At 37.1% G+C, this 27453-nt stretch overlaps 1 protein-coding gene across 1 annotated transcript in view; it reads right to left on the bottom strand.

The window, feature by feature from the left end:
• The window catches only part of LOC150108715 (formin-binding protein 1-like), a 455638-nt gene that overhangs the window by 274113 nt on the left and 154072 nt on the right, over positions 1–27453 (bottom strand). Inside the window, exon 6 of the mRNA XM_090416173.1 lies at positions 1399–1503. Within this exon, the coding sequence (XP_090272299.1) occupies positions 1399–1503 (105 nt within the window). The remainder of the gene's footprint in view (positions 1–1398; positions 1504–27453) is intronic.

Here is a 27453-nt window from a genome sequence, read left to right as displayed (position 1 = left end):
TGGTGTATGCAACATCAAGATCACTGCATGAAGAAACTCAGATGTATGAGAAGGAGGTACTGGAGCTGTTGCCCAAACTGAATAAGAATTCAGCAATAGGAACTCAGGGGATATCAGCAGAGATGCTAAAGCATGTTCATCAACTGAAGTGGCTATTCCTTTGACTAGGCTATATAATTTGAGTCTCAGAACAGGGAAGATCCCACAATAGTGGGAAGAATGTATGGTGATCCCATTGCACAAGGGATCACCATACATTGCAAAGACTGATATATCCAACTATTGACCTATCAGTATCTCTGATGTAGTGGTGAAGATTTTGGAAAAGTTGGTTAGGGCTCAGATACAGAAATGGGTTAATAGAGAAACTATACTTTGCAATGAACTGCATGGGTTTACTAAAGGAAGGTCATGTTTGAGCAACTTGCTCACATTTTATAATAATGTTACCAATGAGTTAGACACAACACTTTTGGATTTAGCTTTTGACAGAATGCAGCATGAAAGACAGTTACATGAATTCTAATCCTATGTATACCGGCAATGGGCCTGAAGCATTTTGGTACAGCTACAGACCTAGATCATCTGAAAAGGACTGTGATTTCCACAGAAAATAAACCTTGTGAATATAAGTACGACTATGTACAATTTCATCTATATAAAATAGACTGAAGAAGAAAGCATTCAAGATGAGAGGAAGGAGAATTTATAGTTAATAAAGGAAAACTACCATATGCAACACATGAAGGAAGAGTTAGTATCTGTATCTAGTAATGGAATCTGAGAATGTATAAATGAGGTAACTAATGTCCCCCAACAGTTGTGAATAATTATGTAGCTTTCACTTGGAAAGCAGCAAATCATGAGAGTTTTGATTAAGAAGGGATATATATGGAACTGCAAGTCAGATAATTATGATAAATTGAAAGCAAATTGAAGCAGTCTAGAAAAAGAAGTGAGCTGGTCATACTTAACTGCTAGTTTATGACTACAATATATTATTATATATTGTAGTCCTATACAGAAACTTTAGTGGACACTATTTTATACTACATAAAATCCTGCTAATTAGTTTCACAGAACAACCTGTATTCATGATCTTCACTATAACAGGAGAAATGAAAGCAACTGATGTTAAAACAGAAACAATCAAAGGAAATTAAATGAGGCCATAGTAATGCGTTGCTTGTCAGCTATCTCGTTGGGAGTTAAATTCTGATGTGCCTAGAGATCAAATTAACAATTTCCAGGTATCATTTAGGATGAGGCCTTTTGATTTCTGTTAAGAAAACCACAGTTAATTCCAACTTATGTATCATATAAATGTAGTTTAGCTCTTATATAGTTGTCAATTTATTATGAAAAAAAAAAAAAGGACTTGTACCTCTTGTTACTTACTTTTTCAACCTCAGCCTTAGACAAACTGATATCTTCATCTGCTTTGATGTAATTATCACTTGCTTTTTCTGCTTCTTTAAATGATTTTTCATATGCCTTTTTTGCCTATATACAAGAATGGTCAATTTCTTAATTAAAAATTATTTTCTAAATAGAGTTTAGAAAGTAACATGAATAAATTCATGTATATATCTAGTAGACAATGCTAAATTAAACAGAACAGCAAAGCCTGTCACATCTGACGTAAAGATCATAGAATGCATATTTTCATACTTATAATTTTTTTTTTAAATATCTTATCCAATAATAGATCACAAGACCTATATCAGATCAGTGCCATGTACACAAGAGAAGAAAGGAACAGTCTGTTTACATTTTTTTTTTTTTTTTTTGAATAATTGAAGGTTATATTCTTTTGGGAAAGCTGAGTGGAGGAGGTTTGGTGAGTTTCAAGGTGGCCTGTAAAAGAGAGTGACTAGCAGCAGCTCTTGCTCTAATGATTTTGGAAAAAAGTGGAAGAATAATAATGGCCAATTCAGCACACACTGTCCATGAAAGTGTCTGTAGAAGAGGCACTGAAGGTGGACATGTGAGTGAGGGATTATTAATCAACCAAACTGCCTTCTTCCATATAGAATCAAGTAATCCTAAGGTGGGTTTTTGGTAAATAAATAAATTCCTTGTGATGATACAGTGTTCCCCCATTATACGGGAGTTCACGGTACCATCTAGTCCCTCCTAATTTTATCTGGGCTCTGGAACCGGCATAGGCTGACAAATCAGACCTATGGCTGGATCAGTATTCTTGACTGTAATCCGTGTGTGTCCTCAGACTGGTTTGCCTGCTTGTGGGATGAAAAACATCAGATAAACTGATGGAAAAAACCCTGCTATCCACACCCAAGACCCACTAACTTGGCTATGGCTGAGGAAGATCCTTAAGCTCCTCACATCATCGACGGGAATCGAACCTAAGACACAACTTCCCAAGGCATATGGTTGTGAAGCGCAAAGCCACTAGGCTAACCGCGCAGACTGGGTTTTGCTGTACCACCCTAAATATGGGAACAATATTCCATAGTTGGGCAGATTTGGGATTTGTATAGAGTTAGCAGCTGTGAGGTAGTGTCTTGTGCAAAAAAGTGCAAGTTTCTTGGCAGGAAGCTACAAATGAAATGTGTTTGTGTTAGGAAAGGCTGGTGGTATAGGTCAGTGCAATTGTGTTTAGATATCTGAGTATTATATAGGATGGAAGTTCTTTCTTGCAAGACATCAGAGAGGACAGTTTTGGTGGCATTGAAGTTCATAAGGTTGTCCTTGATCCACTGAGATTCAGGATATGGTTGTGTTGGATCTTGAGGATTCTAATATTTGAGCAGTGCGAGGTTTGTCAAATGAAAAGGAGCAATGGAGAATACTGTCATTGGCAAAGCAATAATAGGACTGAAAGTCTGTGAGAACAGGTTATTTATATAGAAGAGGAATAGAGTGAGTGAAAGAATAGAACCCTGTGTTACTCTGGCATGGGTGGAGAAATCTGAGGAGAGGAAACCATCCATCACGATATGTAGCGAGCATCCAGTGAGAAAGTTTTGCAATCCAGCTGCAGAGTGTGAAAGGCAGACTGCCATCCTGTGGTCTGCCTTTCACACTCTGACACAGGCCCCTGTGTCACACCTGATCAAATGCTTTTGAAATGTCAATACCAACTATTTGAGTTTCTCAGAATTTTTCTATATTCTGAGAATTGGTTATTGATGACCTCCATAATTTTAGAAAGAACAGGAGTGAAAACAATTGGACAGTAGTTTGTTGGTTGACGTTTATTGCCTTTCTTTGGTATGGGCTGTAGGTTAGATGCCAGTTGAATAGGCAATACAAAATAGGTGTTAGTTCTGGGCAAATGTTTCAAAACAATATGTGGGATACTGTTAATATTTAATGTGTATTATTTCTATATATATTTGCCATTGTTATTTATAATGTGTATTATAAATAATATTTCATTTACTAACAATTATTTTTATTTTTGACTCCGAGTGTCCCTATATGTTATTATATTTGCACAAAGAGTTCACTCCAATTGGTGCAATGACTTTAACTCACTCTTTCAGAATCCAACTAATCATTGACTCAACACCAAGTACAAAATAAACACATTTAATAAAACTTAAAACAACATATATACACTTCTAGTAAAAATACATAACTACAATTACAGATTATATGGATCCAAGGCCTTATTAAAAAAATATAAACTTACTCTTAAGACAAAACACCTTTTTTTTACAATCACAAAAAAAATGTTCATAGTCTTATTCTCTTCTTGTTAAGGCTCTTTCCAGAAGTTACAAGGTTCTGTACTTCATTTTTTTTAGGATCCCTTTAAATTTCCTTTTTTACTGCCTCACACAAAACAAAATCAAGTTCCTTCCTACTTGAATATATCTTGGCCAGTTTATAAAAACTTAGTTTCAAGATTTCCTTTTTATTCTTTACTTATTCCTTCTTGAAACATATTATTTCCACTATTCCTTTTTCGGAATACAATATGAAATTTCCTTTTAACTGCCGCACACAAAAAATCAAGTTCCTCCCAACTTGAATATTCCTCGGCCAGTTTATAAAAACTTAGTTTCAAGATTTCCTTTTTCTTCTGTACTTATTCCTTCTTGAAACATATTATTTCCACTATTCCTTTTTCGGAATACAATATGAAATTTTCTTTTAACTGCCGCACACAAAAAAAATCAAGTTCCTCCCGACTTGAATATTCCTCGGACAGTGTTCTAAAAACTTTCCGAACGCTCTCTTGTTTACCACTGTAACTTGGATACGCAACGCTTTCTTGTCAGCTGTCAATCAAACATCAAGTTCACTCTGGGAGCATGCGCACTTCAACAACGTCAGAAACTACGCATTGTAATAATATGGCTGACTCGCTGTATCCACCAGCGCTGAAGAAAGTCTTTCATAAACACAAAATTCAACATTTAAAAATACAACAAACTTTCTTATAAATAATACAAATAATCAATTAAGTAAGTACTTCAATATTTTTACTTCTTTACATGTTATTTCTAATATAATATTTTCATAACGAGCACATCACACGTGCAGACACTGCGTGTATGAAAACAAAAACTAACAAGCAAAATTAATACGTAAAAATATTCAGAATTTTTTTTAATATGATTATTTTTACATCACCATCAGGATCAGATGCCTTGCTTGTATTCAGGTTATTAAGGATTCTTTTTGGCAGAAGACTATGGGAAACATGCAGAGAGTAGTTCTTGGTGGAGGGGATTGAGCTTTGCCCATGTCATCAATGCAGGAAATGGAATAGAAGAGTGTTGCATTGCCTTTAGGTGAAATGACTACAGTACCATCCGGATGTGAGAGTGGTGAAAACCTGGGTGGGCAAAAGTTGCACTCCAATGGCCTTGGCAAGGGCCAGAAGGAGCGACTGCCATCTGAACAGGGGGCAAGTTTGCAGCATTTAGTCCTTTCAAAGTCTGATTTGAATTTGGATAATTCTTTTACAATGGTTGAGAGCCAAAGTGTAGGCAGAGTGGACAGCTGGAGTTTTGGTCTTGAGCCATTTGTGGTATGAAATTTTTTTCTTTTCTTTTAACTGCATTGGAACACTTTTTTGAGAACCAAGGCTTGGATGGTGGCTGTGAATTTGGATCATGAACCATAGGAAGTAGGAATGGAGGTCACAGAGGTTGTCCCACTTGGCACCCTTGTAGTAACAAAGGAAGCAAGACTAAGAACAGGTGGGTGGGTGAAGGTTGTTTTATGGCAAAAGACTTGTATGAGGTTGTGATTTGAGTTACCAAGAGGGTAACTAACATCCAGAGTATATTTGGAAGGGGAAATTGTTAGGAAGAGATCAAGTGTGTTGGCAGTTGGAGAGGGTCGTCAGGTATTCTGGTAGGGAGAATGATGATCTGCATTAGTTCACTGCTAATAGAAAACACCTTGGCATCATCCCTGCATGCTTGATCAGTGAAATTGGAGAAGGGGAGCCAATCTGAGTTGTACACAATGAAGTCCTCAAAAGGATGATCTCATTATTATGGTATTTTGACTCTAGAAAGTTGAGCTTGAGAGAGAAGTAAAGAGGTCAGAGTGATTAACAGAGTTTGGAGAGTAATTGAGACAGCATATAAAAAGGCAGGTTGGTGTGATAGAGAAATTTTAAGGCGAAGCAGATCAAAAGGGAGAGGAGATTTGAGTTTTGCAATCTCTGGCATGCCATATCAGTTCTGATGCACAAGTACTGCCCTTGTAAAGGAAATAATTAAAAGAAACACACATATTAACCACAGTGAAAATTATTTACTTGTAAATATTTCATCCTAAGTATCTTAGAACATCATCAGTACAGTAGTTTAAACAATAATAGGAATAACATACAGTTAGGGCACATGATTACAATAGAATCTCATTAAACGTGCGTAACGTGTTACAGAAGTAAAAAAAAAAAAAAAAAAAACTAATAATAATTATTTAACACAATTTTTGTATGACAATTTCCCATACTTTAGGAATAGTAAGAACGTCGTTGCGGTTTAAATTTGGTCTGTGTAGTAGGGCTTCAGAACTTTCTTTGTATAAACATTCATATGAAGATCTATGTAAAAGTTTTATATGAAGATCTATGTAAAAGTTTAGACTTTTCCCAATGGATACTATGGATTGGATTTTCAATACAGCGTTGAAAGAGGCCAGATTTCTACGGTTTCAAAAAGATGAATGTGGTCTTGATGTTCCGAGATGCGTTTCTGAACAGACCTACCTGTCTGTCCAAAGTAAGATAATTTGCATGAGCATGGAATCTCATAAATGCCAGGCAACATCAAAGGTGAGAGTTTGTCCTGAGGAGAAGGTAATAATTTGTAAATTTGATTGATAGGTTTATAAGTATTGGCAAAATTGTATTTCTTCATAATTTTAGAAAGACGTTCGGAGATGCCTTTGACGTAAGGTATGGGAATCCTATGGACTTCTTCCTGTCTGGTTTGATGTGTGGAAAATGTTGCCTGGCATTTATGAGATTGCATGCTCATGCAAATTGTCTTACTTTGGACAGACAGGTAGGTCTGTTCAGAAACGCATCTCGGAACATCAAGACCACATTTGTCTTTTTAAACCACCGAAATCTGGCTTCTCTCAACACAGTATTGAAAATCCAAGCCATAGGATCAATTGGGAAGAGTCTAAACTTTTACATAGATATTTATATAAACATGAACGTTTATACAAAGAAAGTTCTGAAGCCCTACTACACAGACCAAATTTAAACCGCAATGACGTTCTTACTATTCCTGAAGTATGGGAAATTGTCATACAAAATTGTGTTAAATAATTATTATTAGTTTTTTTTTTTTTTTTTAAACTTCTGTAACTCGTTACGCACGTTTAATGAAATTCTACTATAATCATGCACCCTAACCGTATGTTATTCCTATTATTGTTTAAACTACTGTACTGATGATGTCCTAAGATACTTAGGATGAAATATTTACAATTAAATAATTTTCACTGTGGTTAATACGTGTTTCTTTTATGATATCACCACAGGTTTCGTTATTTATTATTAAAAAAAAAAAACTTGTAAAGGAAAGATCTGTGTAATGTGCAGTTGTATCACTAATTTCTTTTTTAAATGTTTTCAAACTACAAGTGGTCTATGCTGTAATTAATATCCCACTTCTAATTAGCACACTAGTCTAGATCACCACCACCACAATGCTATGATCTAACTCTTTTACTCCATGTTTGGGACTAATTAAAAAATGACACTGCTTATTTTATACTTTGTTTACATTTTCTAGGTTGTACTGCAAAAATTATACAAATTTGACAAATTACTGAGTGTTTATTTTTAGTGTGCTTTATTTATTTAGTATGTGACACAATATTTAGCATGTTGCTATTTTAAACTAAAATGATTTAAGTTATCTAATTCTAATCTCAGTTCTCAGGACTCTGGGGAAGACGTTCATCCAGCAGTGGACAGACAATGGCTGAAGAAGAAGAATCTCAGTTCAGTAATTATTATTATTATTACCAGACACCTTGAGGGAGTCAGGGACTTATCGAAGGAGGCAAATTATCACCCACAAAAGCTGTTGAGCCTTTTCTTGAAATCATTTCACCACCTACATTCCCCACCTCCAAAAGCATCATGCACTGTTCTATGAGAAAAAATCTAGCTTTAACTCCTTTCTTGACTGCATTCATTCTTAACTTCCATGGATGCCTTCATGTCATCTCCCTGCCCTCCATGAAATGAAAAATTCTATCTACTCATATTTTGCAGGATCCTTTCAGGAGTTTGTAGATGTCTATAATATCATCTTTTTGTTGGTTTGCTAGTGTGTGTGCTCAATCTTTCCTCTTAATCTATACCTCAGAGTTCCTGTTATGATCTTTAATATTCTCCTTTGCACCCTCTCAACTGCATCCACATCACCATAGAAACCAGGAGAATAGATCTACACACAAGAGTCCAAATGAGATCATATCAAGGCCTTGTAAAGAGCAAAAGTGACTTTATTATATTAATATTCCTTTTAGCACTGCAACTATTCTCTGAGTTAAGTAATAATAATTACAGAACTGAGATTCTTTTTCTTCAGCGATTTTTTGTCCACTGCTGGGTGAATGTCTTCCCCAGAGTCCTGAGATCACGACTAGATAACTTAAATAATTTTAGTTCTATTTGAAATCATAGCTACGAGGGTGGACTGAAAAGTTCTTGGCCTAACAATGAAAAAAAAGAATTTATAATTTCAAAATTATTTTTATTTTTCAACATAACCTCCCTTAAGACTAATGCATTTATTCCAGCGATGCTCCAGCACCATTATCCTGTCCCTGTAGTTGTTCTCAGTAAGATACCCCTCTACAGCTGCAATCATCTCTTGATTTGAAGAAAAACACTGACCAGTGAGGAAGAGTTAGTTTTGGGAAAAGATAGAAGTCAGAGGGAGCCAAATCTAGGGAACATGGTGGATGTTCCAATAATTCATAGTGCAGATCCCTTAATTTTCCCATTGCCAAAACACCTTTGTGGGCAGGTGCAATGCCCTGATGAAAGATGATTTTTATCTTCTGCAAAAAAGGTCTTTTCTCACAATTTTTTCGCCTAGCCTGATTAAAAGATTGGAATAATATTCCCCGGTTATTGTTTTCCCCTTTTTCACGATAATTAATAAACAAAATGTCTTCAGTATCCAAAAACACTGATGCCATGATCTTGTCTTCTTTGGCACAACAATTGGCTTCTGTCCACTATTTTGACTGCTGTTTGGATTCTAGTGTGTAATGATGAATCCAAGTCTCATCCATAGTAATAAATTGACAAACAAAATCAGTTTTATTCTTGTTAAGACGCTCCAAGCACTGCACCCATCTTGTGCAAAGCTTTTTCATATGCAATTCTTCATGCAAAATATATCCTAGCCATTCTTTTGAAATGCTTATAGCCTCAGAAATTTCATGCACTTTGACTCGCCAGTCATCCAATACCATATTGTGCACTTGATCAATGATTTCTGGTGTTGTTATACTTTTTGGACGTCCTTCACATGGATAATCTTCAAGGCTGGTATGGCCATGTTTAAACTCAGCAAACCATTTCTTAATTGTTGAAAATGAAGGAGAAGAGTGTCCATAAACGTTTACAAACTTCGAATAATTTCTTTTGGTGTTAAAACTTTTACAAAGAATTTTATAACTGAATGGTACTCAATTTTATCCATTTAAAAGGATACAGAAAACACTTTTGCTTCAGACAGCTGTATAAAACAAACTACTTGATAGAATGACTTGTAATTTCAAATGGATGCTTATGACAGATGTATCAACTTAAAAAAAAAAATCTTGCCGATAGTGTTGCCATCTATGGTCATGGCCAAGAACTTTTCAGACCCTCGTATATGGGCCTTCAACTTTCTGTGTGCTAAATCTTCACTATCCCTAGCCTTATCAGTTTCTTTTAACAAAGGTTGGTCGATTGGTAGAGCCTCTGCTACTAATGGCTCATGCAAAAAGTCAAGCAAGTTTGAGCGCAGTTAGTAGTTGGAAGGGTGTCAATCATTCAATGCTGTTGCCACACTCTCCCTCGATGAGTCTTTGGACTCCCTGGAGGTGTCAAATAATAATAATCTTCTTCTTCTGAAGCTTCTCCCACTTAAGTGGGGTCACTGTTGATAATGAGTCTCCTCCACACCTTCCTGTCTTGGGTTGTCACCACATCCAAGTTCTTCATCCTCAAGTCCTCTTCTACCAGCTCCCTCCATCTCTTCTTTGGCCACCCACGCTTCTGCCTTCCTTGCAAATCCATCTGCATGACCCTTCTTCCCACATATTCGTCCTCCCTCCTCATCACATGACCAAACCATCTCGACCTTGCCTCCTGTATTTTTGCTCCTAAGTTCGTAACTTTCACTGTTCCCCTGACATAGTCATTTCTCAGATGATCCTTTCTGGTCACACCACACATCCACCTAAGCATTCTCATCTCTGCTACTTCCATCCTGCTGATGTTATTTTTCCTCAGGCCACAGTTTCTATAGCATATGTCATAGCTGGCCTCACTACTGTCCTATAGATTTTGCCTTACAGATTGATCGGCACCCTCTTATCACATAACACTCCAGCCATCTCCCTCCAGTTCCTCCAACCCACTTGTAACCTGCACCCCACTTCCTTCTCAGCTCCTCCATCTTCTTCCACTGTTGAACCTAATTATCTAAAGTCTCCCACCTTCCTGACGACATTTCCTTCCAGCTCCAGATCTGTCTCCTGTCTGCTGCCCACTGTGCAACGCATATAATCTGTCTTACTTCTGCTCAGTCTCATACCTCTCTCTTCCAGTACTTTTCTCCATCTTTCCAGTTTAGTTCCCGCTTCTTCTCTTCAATCAGCACACAGCAAGATGTCATCTGCATACAATATTGTCCAAGGAGCATCTTCTCTCACCTCCTCCGTCACCATCTCCATCACAATGCTAAACAGAAACGGACTTAATGCAAGCCAACTGTTACATGAAAACTTTCTGTCTGTCCCAGACAGGTCCAAACACTTGTCTTCACATTTCTGTACATTTCCCGCAACAACCTGACATATTTCTCTGGCACCTTCTTCTCCCTCAGACACCTCCAGACTTCTTGCCTTGCCACTCTATCGTATGCTTTCTCCAGATCAATAAATGCCAGATGTAGCTCCCTTTGTTTCTCTCGATAATTTTCCATCATCTGCCGTAACCCAAAGATAGCATCTGTTGTTGATCTACCAGGCATGAAGCCAAATTGTTCCTTTGCAATCTCCACCTCCTTCCTCAATCTACCATCAAGAACCCTTTCTAGGATTTTCATTGTGTGGGACATCAACTTTATTCCTCTGTAATTTTTAGTCTTGTGCATCCCCTTTACCCTTGTAGATGGGGACAAGAGTACTCTCCCTCCATTCCTCAGGTATATTATCCTGTTGGCAAACTTTCATGAACAGGTCCCACAGCAAGTCAATTCTCTCTTCCCCCAGTGCCTTCCATGCCTCCACTGGAATTCTGTTGGGCCGACTGATTTTCCATTCCTCATCCTTTTCATGGCCTCCATCACTTCCACTCTACTGATGTTCTGCACCATCCCCTCAGAAGGCTGCTCATCTCCTCTGCGAGTCCTTGCATTTTCCTCATTCAAAAGTCTCTCAAAGTATATTTTCCATCTGTTTCTTATGTCCCCATCCTTCCATAATACTCTTCCTTCAGCGTCTTTGATCTGCCTCACATGTAAGATGTCCTTTGCTGTTTTATTTCTACATTTCGCTAGTTGGTAAATTTTTCTCTGTCCTTCCTTTGTTTCTAATTGATCATACAGATCTTGATATGCCATGGCCTTCACCTGTGCCACAACTCTCTTGGTTTCTTGCTTTCTCTCTCTGTACACCTCTCTGTCCTCTTCCACACTTGACTCATCCCACTTCTGCTTTGCCTTCCTCTTAGCTGTCACTGCCACTTGTACATTATTATTCCACCACCACCAACCCTCCTTCTGCTCTCTAATCTTTCCAGATGTCTCAGCAAGCACCTTGATTGCACAGCTCGGGATTACTTTTGAATTATGTTTCCACCAATCTTGTACACTTTCCAGTCCATCCGAAATCCTCTCTAACACCCTCTCCCTAAAACGATTCCTCACACTCTCCTCTTTTAAGCGAAACCACTTAATTGTCTTCATCCCATGGCATCCTGAGGTTCTTATCTTCGATCTTATTTTAAAGTCTGCGCACAGCAGTCGGTGTTGCTGTGCTACTTGATCTGTTGGAATTACTTTACAATTTGTCACAACCTTAAGATGTTTTCTTCTAGTCAAAATGTAGTCAATTTGTGAACTGTTGTTACCACTCCTAAATGTTATCAAATGTTCTTCCCTCTTGTAGAAAAACGAGTTCACAATTGCCAGATCAAATGCTACTGCAAAGTCCACAACCTCTCTCTCCTTCCTGGTTCATCATTCCAACTCCGTGGCCACCATGCAATCTTTCACAGTCTCTATTCTGTCTTCCTATGTGTCCGTTCAAGTCTTCTCCGACAATCACCATCTCATTTTCTTCCAATTTCCTCATTTCTTCGTCTAACACGTTCCAGAACTCATCTTTCTCCTCTGCTGTACAACCAACTTGTGGGGCATATACACACATAATACGACCACCTGCTCTTCTCCAAGACCCAATTTCATTCGCATGACCCTGTCGTTCCTTCTACCCACTTCCAGTACTTCACCCTTCATTCTGCCACACACCACAATTCCTACACCATTTCTTCCCTTGTTATTCGCTCCAGAGTAGAACAATTTATATCCATCTCCCAGTTCCTTTGCCTTTTCCTCCCTTCCACCTTGTCTCCTGCACACATAAAATGTCCAACTTCCTCTTCCTCATCATGTCTGCCACCTCTCTTCCCCTTCCAGTCATGCTTCCAACATTCAGTGTTCCTACTCACAACATCTTCTCCACCTGCTAGGCTCGCTTCTTTAACCGCACCCGCCCTTGATGCGGTAGCCTTCGTCCACTTCTTGCAGCTGTAGGGCGATGTGGCTGCGCGTCGCTTAAGGGGTATGCCCTAGCCCTTATATCATTTTCTCTTTGACTCATATCATAGTTTGAGCTGGCATTGAAGTTTTCCAACCGGATGCCCTTCCTGACACCAACCCTCACATTTATCCGGGCTCTTGGGACCGGCACCTATTGAGGCTAGTTGCCTTCTTTGGTGGCTGCATAATATGAAATAACTTAGCAAGATAGGAAAGACTCACCCCTAGCCCTCGAATACTCTAAAAGCATCGGGGGAAGGAGCAAGGAGAGGAGAAAGAAGCAAAGAAAGAAGAGGAGGGACCAGTCTACAGAATAATATAACAGATATATATTACATGAAGTTAGGCATGGTCCAGCATCTGGTACCTCGGATTTGCCATGCCCGTACTCACTAAAGTGAGCCCTTGAGGTTATCAAATAATAATAATAATCTACTAATATAATATAGATCTGGATATCTCATCACACCCTAGTGCATAACTTTACATTTATTAATACTGAACTGACAGTCACTTTCATAAGTACACAATTCCAGCCTATTCCAATCATTCTGCAAGTATTGCACTTTGGTTGCACACCTGCTTTTCTCTCCATCACCAACAAATGGTTGCATGTTTTCAGTCAAATAATCTTTCCCAATGTCATAAATGTAAAGATCAAATAACAATGGACTAAGCAATAATTAACAGATACTGAAGGAAGAGGTAGATGAGGAAGTATAATATCCCCTATACATTTTCAATACATACAACAAAATGATAATGAAAGAATATAAAAAAATTGAAATGGGAAGGAAAATAAATGGCAATACAATTACTAATATTACACTTGCTAATATCTGGTATTCAGAGCTAAATCAAAAACAGAATTACAAAAGATGGTTGAAATACTTATCAAAATTAGTCAAAATTATGGCTTGGTATTAAATATGGCTAAAACTAAACATATAGTAAGCAAAAAATAGCAACAAGACACAAATTGGGCACATCAACAAGATTCATACAGAATGTTAAGGCTTATAATTATTTAAAAGGTATGATTACAGAAGATGGAAATAAAATAAAGAATAGCTGAGACAAAGAAGCATTCCAGAATAATAAATTATTAATGACCTCAGGAATAAATAAAGACTAAAATAAGAATAATAAAATACTATGTATGGTGCACATTGAATAATGTGAGACGTGGACATGCACAAAATCCATAATCAGGAAATTGCAAGCGTTCAAGATGTGATGCTTTGGGTGAACATTGAAAATTTCTTGGAAAAGAGCAAAAACCTAATTACAAGGTGTTGAAGTTGATGGGAACTAAAACAGTGTTCATGGAAAACCTTATAAAGAGAAAGTGCAAGATGGTAGGACACATTAAAAGAATCAGCAGGGAAAACATCTCAAGAAATACTGGAAAGAAAATTAGAGGGAACAAAATCTTCTGGTAGATTTTGTATTGATGATTTAAAGAAATGGATGGGTAACAGTTGCTATTACAAGATTAAAAAAGGATGGCAGAGAAACTGACACCTTCAGCATAATCTTACCAAAAGTTCATAAACCAGTTATTCCTTTAGGATCATTTCTTGATGGGTAGGTTATCCCATTATAAGATATATAAATAGTTATAAATTTGCTTATGACTCTACTGGAGAGTTTTCTATTTATATAAAAAACACTTAAAGATTTTAAAAATAAAATTTGCAAACTTCATCTAGGCACTTCTGACATTATAATCACCTTAGATACTGTATCCTTGTTTATTACTATTCCTTTATCAGACCCAGTGAATTACTTTAAGAAGAATTTCATTCAGAAATTGTTAAAATATGTGATTACAGTTTAACAATTATATTAATTGTATTTGATTTGTTATAGATTCTAGTTATTTCACCTTTAAAATCAAATTTTATCAACAAAATGAAGGAACTACCATGGACATTCCTATTTTTCCTACAACTGCCAACTTCTTCATGGGACACTTTGAACAAGGTATCTTTAATAACATTTCACATAGACCTACACTTTGGTACAGATATGAGAATAATATTTTGGCAATTTAGAATGGTTCTTCCTGTGAGAAATTACAGCAATTTCTTTCCAAATTAAATGCACTTCATCCCAGGATCCAATTCATCTTAGAAAAAGAAATAGTTATTTATAACCAAATAGCCTTTTTAGAACTTCTTTTTTCAACCATGTGGAAGCTTACAATTTTCAGTTTTTAGGAAGAAGACCCATACAGGTCATTATAACTATGTGATTCTCACCGCTACCATACTTGTCAAAAGGCTGAAATTATTAAGACCTTATGATATCATTGCTCATTCTTTATGTTCTTCTGCCAACATTTTACAGAAAAAGTACAACATACTAAATCCAGCTTTTTATCGAATGGTGTTAGGGATTCTTTCTTCAAAAAAGCATCTGACAGTTATGGTATCTCTTAAAATCCAGGAGAAATAACTTTCATTCCTCAATCTCATTCTCAAGGCATTTTGGAATGCATATAGAACATTTTAAAACCACTGGATATTTTGTTACCTTTTGCTCCATCAGAAAAATCATCACCTTTCTCGTTTCTCCTAAGGACAAGCTTCCACCTCTCAATTATCCAAGCGTCTACCAGATCTCTTGCTCTTGTGGGTTATCTTATTTTAGACAAACAGGAAGATCTGCTTTTATTCAGCTAGAAGAACACAAGTCTTATATTAAATACCATGAGCCTGAACAGTCAGGACTTCTGGAGCATGCTATCAACATTAAATATAGAGTTCATTGGAACAAAACAAATTCTTCATAAAAGTTGTTTCTTAATAGAATGGTTTCATAAAGAAATGTGTGACACTTTATTCCAGTATCATAAGTCAAATAGATATGATGTCTATGCCTATCCCCATTATGGGAGATAGTACTTTTGAAATTTCTAATCTTTCCTAATTTTTAAATTATTATTTAAGTTAAATTATTGATTGTTTTAATCATCTTACATGAGCTACTAAGGTGATGCTTTTTTTTTTTTTTTTTTTAAGAATTACACTGGCCAACAAAAAAAATTTTTTTTCTGCTGATTATGATCTGACACTTGTTTTTTACTAATTTGGGTGTGCTGATTTCAAATATCAAACCCATTTTTCTCTATCACGTCATGTTTTTCCTCTATGGCATTTTCTTTTTGCTAATTTGTAAGTTTTTGATAGTTTTAAGGAGGCAGTACTATTTAGAGGATCAAAAAAATCGATTTTTTAATATTATTTTCTGAAAGTATGTACTTTTAAAAATCCGTTCCTAACTTTTTATCAAGAAATTCAAAAAATTCCTGAAGATATAGCCTATTATTCAAAGCAGTGCGCAGATCAGAATCGGAGCACTCACCGCTCTCGCTTGTTAGTAAACGAATAAATGCGTAAGAACCTGCAACGGCACGGACTGGCACTTTGAATGTGAGAGAGGCCGATAACCGACCTAATACATTTAAGTGATGAAAAGTAGGCAATGACAACTGCCTAAAACAAATGAATGCTATATGTGTCATAGCAGACAAAGAACGATCGAAATCAATCAATCGTTAATTGATCGTGAAAGTATGATGAGCGCTTATAATGTTTCAATAAAGTCTCTGGTTTTTTTTGTCTTGTTAATTGCATGTTAGTCGGCAGTGAAGAAAATACATCATGTCTACTACTCGAAAATATGTCAATAGTGTAGATTCCTTCTGCTACATTTGTGGCAATTTTACTGTTCCCGGTCAAAGGACAAATATCACTGATTTCGTCAAGAAAGTGTACTTTGCATACTTTGACGTAAAACTTGCAAATCAGGACAATTCATGGGCTCCAAATAAAGTGTGTAAGTCATGTGTAGAAAATTTGTGACAGTGGAGCAAGGGAAAACGCCAAAAATTAGCGTTTGGCATTCCAATGATTTGGCGTGAATCGAAAAATCACGTAGATGATTGCTATTTTTGTTTAGTTCAGACTTCTGGTTATAATAAGAAGAATAAGAAAAAAATTGTGTATCCAAATCTGGACTCAGCAATTCGGCCAGTTGCTCATTCCAATGAAATAGCCGTGCCAATTTATAAAGGACTTCCTTTACTTGAGAACGAGCATGATCGGGATATGCCAGAGGTTCTTGAGGAGCAAGACCCGGATGTTGATTTAGACAATGAAAATTTAATTTCTAGTTCGGGACCGCAACGTTTTACTCAAGCGGAATTGAATGACTTAGTAAGAGATTTGGGCCTATCAAAGGAATCATCGGAATTGTTATCTTCAAGATTAAATGAAAAACACTTACTGGAGCAAGATATGAAGATAACTTTTTATCGTAGCAGGGAAAGTAATCTTGTACAATATTTTAAACACGAGCGTGGGTTTGTTTACTGTAACAATGTGTCAGGTTTACTAACTGAAATCAGTGTTGTACAATATCATTCAAATGAGTGGCGTTTATTTATCGACAGTTCAAGCGGAAGTCTCAAGTGTGTCTTACTACACAGTGGGAATGTATATGGCTCAATTCCTATTGGCTATTCAGTCCACTTAAAGGAAACATATGAGGACATTAAAAAGGTTCTGAAGTTATTAAAATATACAGACCATAACTGGATCATCTGTGTGGATCTTAAAATGGTGAACTTTTTACTTGGCTTTCAAAGAGGATATACAAAGTTTCCGTGTTTTCTATGCTTCTAGGATAGTCGAGCTAGAAACCAACACTGGAGTCAGAAACATTGGCCTCTTAGAATATCCTTAAATGTTGGAGAACAGAATGTTATAAATCAACCTTTAATCGACAGAGAAAAAATCATTTTTCCACCTCTACACATCAAACTAGGTCTTATGAAGCAGTATGTTAAAGCTTTAGATTTACAAGGTGACTGTTTCCAAAACATATGTGGAAAATTTCCACGACTTAGTTATGAAAAAATTAAAGCCGGTGTATTTGATGGACCGCAAATTAGAACTTTAATGAGAGACCCAAATTTCATCAACTCTACGAACGAAATTGAGAAAGAGGCCTGGACTTTATTTACGATGGTTGCGAATAATTTTCTTGTAAACAAAAAAGCATGCAATTACAAAGATCTAGTGGAAATGATGCTTGAAATTTTCCAGCGCCTAGGTTGCAACATGAGCATAAAGCTTCATTTCCTATACAGTCATCTTGATAGATTTCCTGAGAATTTAGGCTGTAAGCGATGAACAAGGCAAAAGATTTCATCAAGACTTAAAAACTATGGAAGATCGGTACCAAGGAAGATGGGATTCTCACTGTTGGAGTATTCAAAGGGATTGCCAAAACAGAATACACAGCAGAAATTGCTAGAAACAAAAATTTATTCCCTGAAACTCGTGTGTAAGTAAAATTTTATAAATATTCTTGTAATTTTTAATGAATATTGTTAAGTAGTTATGTATCTAATTATCGCCCTCTCTCGCATTCAAAGCGCCAGTACGTGCCGTTGCAGGTTCTTACACATTTATTCGTTTACTAACAAGCTAGAGCGGTGAGCGCTCAGATTCTGATCTGAACTTTTCTCCTGACTCTAGGTATGCAGTTTACTATTATTTCCTCACTTGGACTGAGCAAAGTTAACACCCTCAAACACTCCTTTACCACTTCCCATGCACTACCAATATCCAGACCTTGCTGTTTTACATACCCTGGCACTGATCCATGCAATCTCCTAAACATGTTATACTTACTGGTCCTGTAATTCCACCCCCCCCTTTTTTTTTAACTGAAAATTCCACATATTTAGCCACCTCCCAGGACAAGACCATATGATCATTCTCACCGATTGGCAGCTGCATGATCAAATTAGTTATAGACAAATTCTCAGATGCAGTTATTAGATAGCACTTTTAAACCTCTAGCACACCCTCTGTCCCAAAAGAAACCGAACTTTTCAAAAATAGAAGAAACTAGTGGAATTACCTGTTGTATCTTTTTGTTATCGAAAGCAGCAACCTTCATTACTGTTGTGTCAACTGTTTATGACATTTGTTTCATTAGAAGCATAGTTATAGTGCCAAGAGTAACAGTGTGTTTTGACGAAAGGTTGGAAAATGAGCTCCAAACAGACAGCTGCGATTAACTTTTCTGTTAAACTTGGTAAAAGTTTTACCAAAATGCATCAAATGCTTCAAAATGTATACAGTGATGAATGCTTATCCCGTACTCCAGTTTACAAGTGGTTTAAGCGATTTCAAAGTGGTCATGAGACACTTGAGGACGACGAAAAACTGGGCTGTCCAAAAACTGGACTGAGTGAAGTTAACATCCAAAAGATGTATGATTTCAAAGAAAACCCGAAATCATCCATGAGATTGATTGAAGATGAATTGGGGATTCAAAAATCAACAGTGCACAGTGTTTTGACAAAGTTAGGGCCTTCGTAAATTGAATTCGCAATTTGTTCCCCACAGTTGACTGACGACCAACAAATGTATCGAATTGAACACTGCAAGGATCACATTAAAACCACTCATAAGGACTCAAACTTCCTTAAAACGATTGTCACTGGTGATGAAACGTGGTGTTTTGAGTATGAGCCCGAAACAAAGTGCAAGAGTGCCGAGTGGAGACCACCAAAAGAGGGGCATCCGAAAAAAAGTCACTTGGAAAAGTTAAAAGTAAAGACAATGCTGATTTGTTTCTACGATTTCAAAGGGCATTATTCACAAAGAATTCGTTCTGCCTGGCCAAACAGTCAATGGTGAGTTTTATCTCGAAGTTTTGAAGTGATTGTTAGCGAGAATTCGTCGTGTATGGCATGATTAGCGTGATGCAGACAGCTGATCACTTTGGCACAATAATGCACTGTCGAACATTGTGAGACAGTTTCTGAGCAAAAACCAAGTTTGTGTGTTGGATCCCTTGCCGTATTCACCTCATTTAGCACCCTGTGACTTCTTTCTCTTCCCCCGACTTAATTTGCTGATGAAAGGAAAGTGATGCGACACCATTGAAAGTGTTCAAGGCAATAGCCATAACCCTCAACAGTATACCAAAAACCGATATAAAAATCTCATGTGCCAAACACTGTATCGAAGCTGAGGGAGAGTATATTGATTGAAATAAATGATTTGAATAATTATAATTGGCATGTGTTTTATTTTCTATCAAACGTTCGGTTTCTTTTTGGACAGAGGGTGAATATTCCACCAAATGATGTCTCCTTTTTTTTTTTTTTTTTGCAGTTATTTTATTTATATTTTATTTATGCAGTTACTAATTATTCCTTAGTAACTGCATAAATTCCATTTCATTCCTCCCATGTTTCCTCTCCTCCTCATTCAAATCCTACTGTGTGCCCACAGTAGGATTTGAATCTGTAACCTAGACAGCAAGTATGCAACCATTTGGCTGATAGGGTCAGCATTCAATTAAAAACATGAAAATTAGCATAAAAAAATTATAAAATCAGTGTAATTCAAATAAAATTTTCACAAAATCCAACAAAAAAGTTAAAAAAAAATAAAATAAAAAATAAAAATCTACCAAAACAAAATTGCATGAGAAAAAAAATTTCCTATCAACTTTACCAATATTCAGGGTATCTACACTAATCTCAATCATTTGCACCACTACCACTATTTACAGTCATTCAAAGCAGATCTGCTATTCATTAATGAACCTGCACTGGAATTCTCTATGACTATAGCTCACCTAAATTTGTTTGCATTATATAATTCATATGTTGCCTTCCATAAGGATAAAACATTTTTTTTTTCAGGTCTGATATTCCATAGCCTCGGAATCAATTTGATACAATCTGCTTGGCTCAAGACTTCCTTACCTGATTTTGAAGTTGAAAGTTTTTTCACTTGGTTATACTATAAATTAAAGATGCCAAGCACACAAGAAATTATATTCATTTTAATCCTTTATCCAAATGTACGCAAACAACAACCCAGACCTCAATAAAAGTCTAAAGTCTGGGTAGTGGCCCTTCCCATAAACCAATAATATAATTTCTTGGCATCTTGCCTAATTTTCTTACCTGCTCTTGGTGTCTTTATCATTCTCCTAATTCTGATAATTATTACTATGATTATTATTACGGGCAGCTCCAAGGAGTCCTTAGACTCATCGAGGAAGGCTCTAAACATCATGGCAAGAACTATTCAATGTTTGCACAGTATCTATCATACTTTGCTTTGAACCCATTAACAGTCATAGCACCGACAACAGACTCTGGCAGCTTATTCCACTCATTCACCACTCTCCAGGTAAAAAACCTAGTTCTAACATCCTTGCTAACTACACTCTTGCCCAGTTTCCATGGATGGCTCCTAGTTCACCACCACACCTGTTCTGAAGAATTTCCTCTGAATTAATCTTGTAAAAATCCCTCAGTAATTTGAATGTCTCAATCGTATCACCCCTTTTCCACCTATCAACCAGTTTATGTAACCCACAAATCTTCAACTGTTCTCGTAAGGTTCATTCCATAGACCAACTACTATCTTGGTCATTCATCTCTGGATCCTCTCTACCTCCTCCCCATCACCAAGAAACTCTGCCACCCAGATATGTGCACAGTAGTCAAGATGGGGTCTTATCAAGGCTCTATCAAACGGAACAATAACCTGCTTGTGTCTGTTCATAAAAGTATTCTTCGGTAACCAAGTGATTTGATTTAGCCACTTTTGCTATGTGCCTCCCCAAACTTTAACTCCCTATTCATTAACATTCCCAAGTCTCTGGCTTCGTCAATTTGCTGGAGTACAGTTCCACGAATGTGGTATAGTATAGTATACTGCTAATAATTTTTTCATCCCAAAATGCATAACCTTACACTTTGCCACATTAGACTGACATACATTCTCCTTAGCTCAGTCTTCCAATCTATTCAAATCATCCTGCAAAATTTTGACATCATGTCATATTCATCACTATTGCTCTACCCAACTTTGCATCACAGGCAAATAACTGAACAGTTCCTCTCAGATCCTTCCCTATATCATTAATGAACAAATTAAATAGCAATGGTACAAAAACAGAACCCTTGGGCAGACCACTAGTCACAGGCCTTCTTTTGGACTGCCCTCCTGAATAAACTACTTTCTGATATCTCTCCATCAACCACACTCCTATCCACTTACCAACCCAATATCCATCCCTACATGCTGCAGTTTACTTATTAGAATTCCAAGTAGTATCCTGTCAAAGGCCTTTCTAAAATACAGCAGTATACTATACTATACCGTATTTTTGCTCTTGACCAACTTCTCCAACAGTTTAACGACTGCTGGTTGGTCGGTAATTTACAAGCACAGTCTTGGAGCCTCCTTTATGCAATGGAGCAAATTTACCCTCGGGACTAACCCAGAGAGAGATGGTCAAGGGCACTGACAATTCTTTGCCACTTCATGCATAAAACACAAGCTGTATACCATCCAATCTGACAGATGTATTTGCATTAAGGTTCTGTAATATATGCTATTCACCTCCACTTCATTCACCTCAGTTCTCGTATAAGCCATCAGCACCCCTCATTCCTCCTATATCACCATCTGGATGATATACTCTTGCAAAGTGTTCACTTAGTAATTAAACTATTTCGACTGATTCAGTTACCTTCCTACCATTGACATTCCTTAAAATCATTCTGCCATACACATTTTTTCTTTTATTTGCAGCCTATTTGAAAGAACTGTTTGGGATTCTCTTTTATAATCTGTTTCTGCTTTTCTTACCCTTCTGATCTGTGCATTGTACTGTTCATGTGCTGCAGGTCACCTTTCTCCTTAAATTCACTCCACAATTGTTTCTTTTTTTGCAACTCCAGCTTAATGGTGTTATTCATCCATTTAACTCCCACTTGATTTACTCTCCTGAGTCTAGGTATGCAGTCGGCCATTACCTTCCTCAAACACACCTTTACCACTTCCCATGCACTATGAGCATTCAGCCCTTGCAGTATTACATGCCATGGCACAGATCCAAGCAATTTCCTAAGCTTGTCATACTTGCCAGCCTAATAATTCCACACATTTAGTCACCTCCCAGGTCAAGACCATATTATCAATCTCACCAATTGTTAGCAACATGATCATATTCGTTATAGACAAATTTTCAGGTGCAATTACTAGATCGAGCACTCTCAAACATCTAGTATATTACATTACATGCTGTCTCAGGTAATTATCCCTTCGTAACTGCATAAAATCCATTCCCTTCCTCCCACGTGTCCTCACCTCCTTCCAATTGTAACGAATGCTGTCTGATGCATTATTGTAAGATCTTCTTTTATTCTTTATTACTAATTAGCAGTGCGTGCTTTTTCTCTCTTAACCTTCCTTACTTATTCTACTGCGTACTATGTTTATCCACCTTCTGTATTTACTAGTCATATGCCTATGAACACTGGAAAATTTATTTGTAAGACTGCGCAATCCAATATATCAATATTCAGCATAAGACTCAATAAAACGTCCGGTAGAGCTCTCTCTCTCATGCTAGTGAATTCCTTCAACAAAGTTTACATAAACAGTCATAGTTCTTAAGTAATTAAACTGCACTTTTAATGCCTTAGTTGTTTCCCACTCACAAGTCTGATTATTTTTAGAAACAGTGCATTGTAAAATAAAGGATCAGGCAGCACCCTTTTAACAAATAATTAAAACATTTATTTACATTAATATGAAATATACATGAATCAAATGACAGGGAGATTGCTTTCTCTACCCATCTATAAAATCTTTAGCATAAAATTAAAACCCTTTTACTTCAACACTAAATAATCTAGCTTTATCTAGATTATTTATTAATCTAGAAATATTAGCTTTAAGATAATAAATAATTATTTTCTTAACCATCTGTGTTCTTATCATACCGTGAAACCTATTACAACATGTCTGATGAACACATAAGCCTATCCATGCGTACTAAATAATCTCTTTAACTCCAAAACTTATTTACTCTCTGCTTACAAATTCAACTTATTAAATTTCTAGTTTACTCACAAAGAGGTTAGCTAACTCTCTGCTAAGTTATTTTTACAAATTTGATATCAACTTCTAACATGCCAATTGACTCTCTTATGAACACTTCTTATTACTATTAAACTAATTCTTAACAATCCATACATAACACATCACCTAGATTATAAGAGAAAATGTATAAAAGGATGGAACTTACAGAGGCTCTGTATCGCACATTCAGTCAAAAGTCTTGCACTAAAGTTTTTATGGCATTACTTTCATCTGGAGTTTTAGGCTTCCTTCAGGAGTGTCTTGCTTCAGCAGTATCACGTCTGGATATTGGTGGGCTTTTGGACTGCAATCTACAGTACTTGAATAGCACATGCAAGAGGTTTCAGCACACGGGCAAATTCTCCTCTGGATCCTACTTCTAACTATCGACTTCTCTGCTTCTAACAGCCTCCACTTCTGCTACTAATTGCCGATGACCATACTTCTAACTGCCGACCATAACTGGCTCTGGCTCTCTTCAGTAACGGCACTTCGCCTTGCTCTCTCGGCAACTGGACCTGGACTGTCCTGCTTAGTAACTGGGGCCTTGCCTCTCCTCTTTCTCTGCCACCACTGCTCTGGTTTCGACTGTCCTCTGTTGTGGTTCCGACTGCCTCTCCCCTTTCTCTGCTGGAAACTGCCCATGTTCTCTGCCAGAGACTGCCTTGGTTCAGACTGCCTCTCCTCTGCCGACGACTGGAACCTCACTCATGATCGGCTCAGTCTCCTTTCATTTTCATGTTCTCTGGATCTTGCACTAAGGGTTGCAAACCCCAAAGAAAATTGGAATGACTCTTTCATCTTCTTTCAGGTTCAACCCGCTCTATGTTCTCCTCCGTACACTCTTTTGATTGTATTTTGCCAGGCAACGGAAACTTCTCTAAACCTAGCGGCACTCTTAGATACTAACTTTAAAGGTGTTATGCGCAGAGCTCGCAAACAACTTTCTCATACACATAACTGTAAACAACTTTCTTGTGTTCTTACACATAGCTATATACAAAGTTCCGATGGCAAAGCATTGCCTTTGTTTTTGATGTTAAAACAATAAATACAGTCACTTCCCATAGGGTTAACTACATCAATATTTAGCAAAATATACATAGAAACAAACAAAGTTATTTACAGTTCTCATGAGACTTGACCAATGTAAAAATCGATGTAAAGCGCTTTGGTATTTTAAAGTTACATCGAATTTTACACAGTCAATGTTGCCATAGTGGAAATCCCCCATAATAATTACCTGTCCTCCATTCGTTGAGTCTATTTGCTGATGCATACTTTCTCCATCATCTATGCCATCCCCTGGTCTATAGCAGCACCCAATTCTATATTTTGTTCTGCTGGCCTCATTCTTACACCAGATAGCCTCAAATGTGCCATTCTCACTGTCCTGCAGTTGAAATTCTATTTTCTTTGGCTGCAGTTCATTGGCTATCATCAATAACACTCCCCCCCATTCTTTTCTCTCTATCCTTTCTTTCTGAACTCACTATACCCTTCACATTCTCTCCCACTAATTATATCATCTTCTGTTAGCCATGTCTCACTAATGGCCGGGATGAGTCAACCAAGACCAAAAATTCCTCCTGGCATTAGTATACATAAAGTGCAAAAGCCCCCTAGGCCCACCCCTATCTTGACACCTTATACTAACTATCCCATTCTGGTTTGTTACCATTGGTACTAACGCAGGCATATTATACACATTCTTACAACCAACTGCCTCACTGATGTCTGCATATCCACTCAAAACTCCCTCCCCACACACAAAAAAGCTCAAGTTCATTTATTCTGCACATCCACTTTCACTTCATTCAACAACAATTTTTCCAGTCTCCAAACACTAAATCCATTCAGATGCAAACCATCCATCTTGTGTAAGTCCTTTCGCCCGTCAAAGTCACTCCACACGTCCATAACTCCACACCCTACATATCAAGTCATTCACTATTATGGCCCTCCTTCTCATACCATGACAACAGACCCACTATCTTAACTCTCTCTCTCATTCTTTTCTTTTGCTACTTCTAGTAAAGTCCTCGCCTTTGATTATCTCTGAGAGTTCATCATATATAGTAATTACCAAAGCGGTGAGACAATCGTCCTTTGATATTTTAACATTCACAGATTCAAACGGAAGAGAAGTGGAATTGTTTGCTGTTAGTAATGACCTAACATAGATTGTTCACCAACCTACCATAATACCAGATAGTCTTCATCATTCTTCTCAACATGCAGAACCTTTACTTAATCAGGTCACCTTCCAAATGCACTACTCATATTTGTTCTTCTCTTGGGAACTTTGGCCATGACCTTGTCCAAATTTTTTTCTATAGATTCTTCTTCCAGCGAATTTCACCCTCATTCTATGGCACTACAACAGTGCCAATTGAAATGACACGAGATTTCTATGACTTTTTACCATGATCTGATTATTGTTTCCCCACTCCTGATCCAAGCACCTACTCCAATCGAATGACTAAAATTATTCTTGTTCAAATGAATGGCTTTAACAAAACTATGCTGTCCTCTATAGAGGATCCTTCTCCCTATTATAAGAAAAGCACAATAATTTGAAGTCGAACAAAATGCAGATCAATTGTATTGACTGTCTTGCACACTTCATCAGCACCCAAGTCAACATCCCCCTCTAATCTGACTGCTGTATTTGAATCAAGACCTCACAATTGCTATAATGTCTAATTCACCTACAGGATTTATTCATTTGTCCAGTTCCCTTCCCCTCCACTGGCATTCAGAGAACCAATGAGTCTGTCCAGAATGTGTAGCTTAAGTGAACAATTAATAACTCAGCTATATCTATTATATCTGACACTTTCCTAAAATCCATATTCATTAAGATCATTCTTGGGATCTCTTTGTCTCTCTCTTGGCCTGATTGACTAACTTTTTGTCAGAATCTGATTTTACCTTCCTTACCATGGTAACATTTTCTCTTCATAAAGCTCTTGCTTTTATTCATCTGTTTACCTTCTAGGTAATTATTCTAATTTTTTTTTTATTACTCCTCCACACGAAAGGCAGAAGAACCTATAACAAACAAATGCAATGAGTTGGCAAGGGTCAGGAGTAGAGCAATATGTTGATATTCTTCTTGAACTGTTGGAGGTTGTAGTTCTTTGGAAATGCTTCTGGGGGGGGGGCTGTTCCACAGAATTGAGGTGGAAGGAATGAAAACATGATTGGGATAGCGAGTTCGGGGAGTATGCAGTTCAACTGTAAAAGGATGTTGAGCAGCTGTTGAATGAGTTCTTGTAGATCTGGGAGGCATAACAGATGCTAGTTCTGCTGAACAATGGCCATGGAAATATCTGTAAAAGAGACGATGCAAACTGATTTTCTGTGGGAAAGTGACTGAAGCAAGTCTGTAAGAGATGTGTCATTAATCAATTCAACTACCCTTTTCTGAACAGCATCAAGAATTTTTAGGGAGGTTTTAGGCACACCAGCTTGAAGCAATATTCCAAGGTTAGTTGGATTTGGGATTTATACAGAGTAAATAACTGTTCAGTAAAGAAGTACCATATTGAGCAGAAAAGGATGTGAAGCTTTTTAGAAGCTGATGATGTTACAGAAGTGATATGACTGTGCCAAGAAAGGTTTGGAGTAAGAGTCAGTCTAGGAAGAGAGTTTGGTCTTGACTGTTGAGCTGAGCATTATCAAAAGTAAGTGGAGAAGAGGGTTTTTTTTTTTTTTTTTTTTTTTTTTTTTTTTTTTTTTTTTTTACGGGAAAACAAGCAAAACTGTATCTTAGAAGCATTGAAGTTGATCAGGTTGTTTGCACCCCAATCAAGACTACTGTGAAGATCATTCTTCAGGGCACTTATTACAGATGATCTTGCAGCTTAAGAAGTTTGACCAATGCAAAGGTTTGTCACATGAGTAATTGAAGCAATATTTTTTCCTCTCCCTATCATTTCACCGACCCATTTGGGGTG

This window comes from Typopeltis vanoorti, chromosome 3 (genome assembly GCF_054136105.1).
Source record: "Typopeltis vanoorti isolate ZY-2024b chromosome 3, IOZ_Tvanoo_1.0, whole genome shotgun sequence".
Classification (NCBI taxonomy): Eukaryota; Metazoa; Arthropoda; class Arachnida; order Uropygi; family Thelyphonidae; genus Typopeltis; species Typopeltis vanoorti.
Note: the sequence above shows the minus strand (reverse complement) of the source record. Positions and strands in the feature narration are given on the sequence as shown.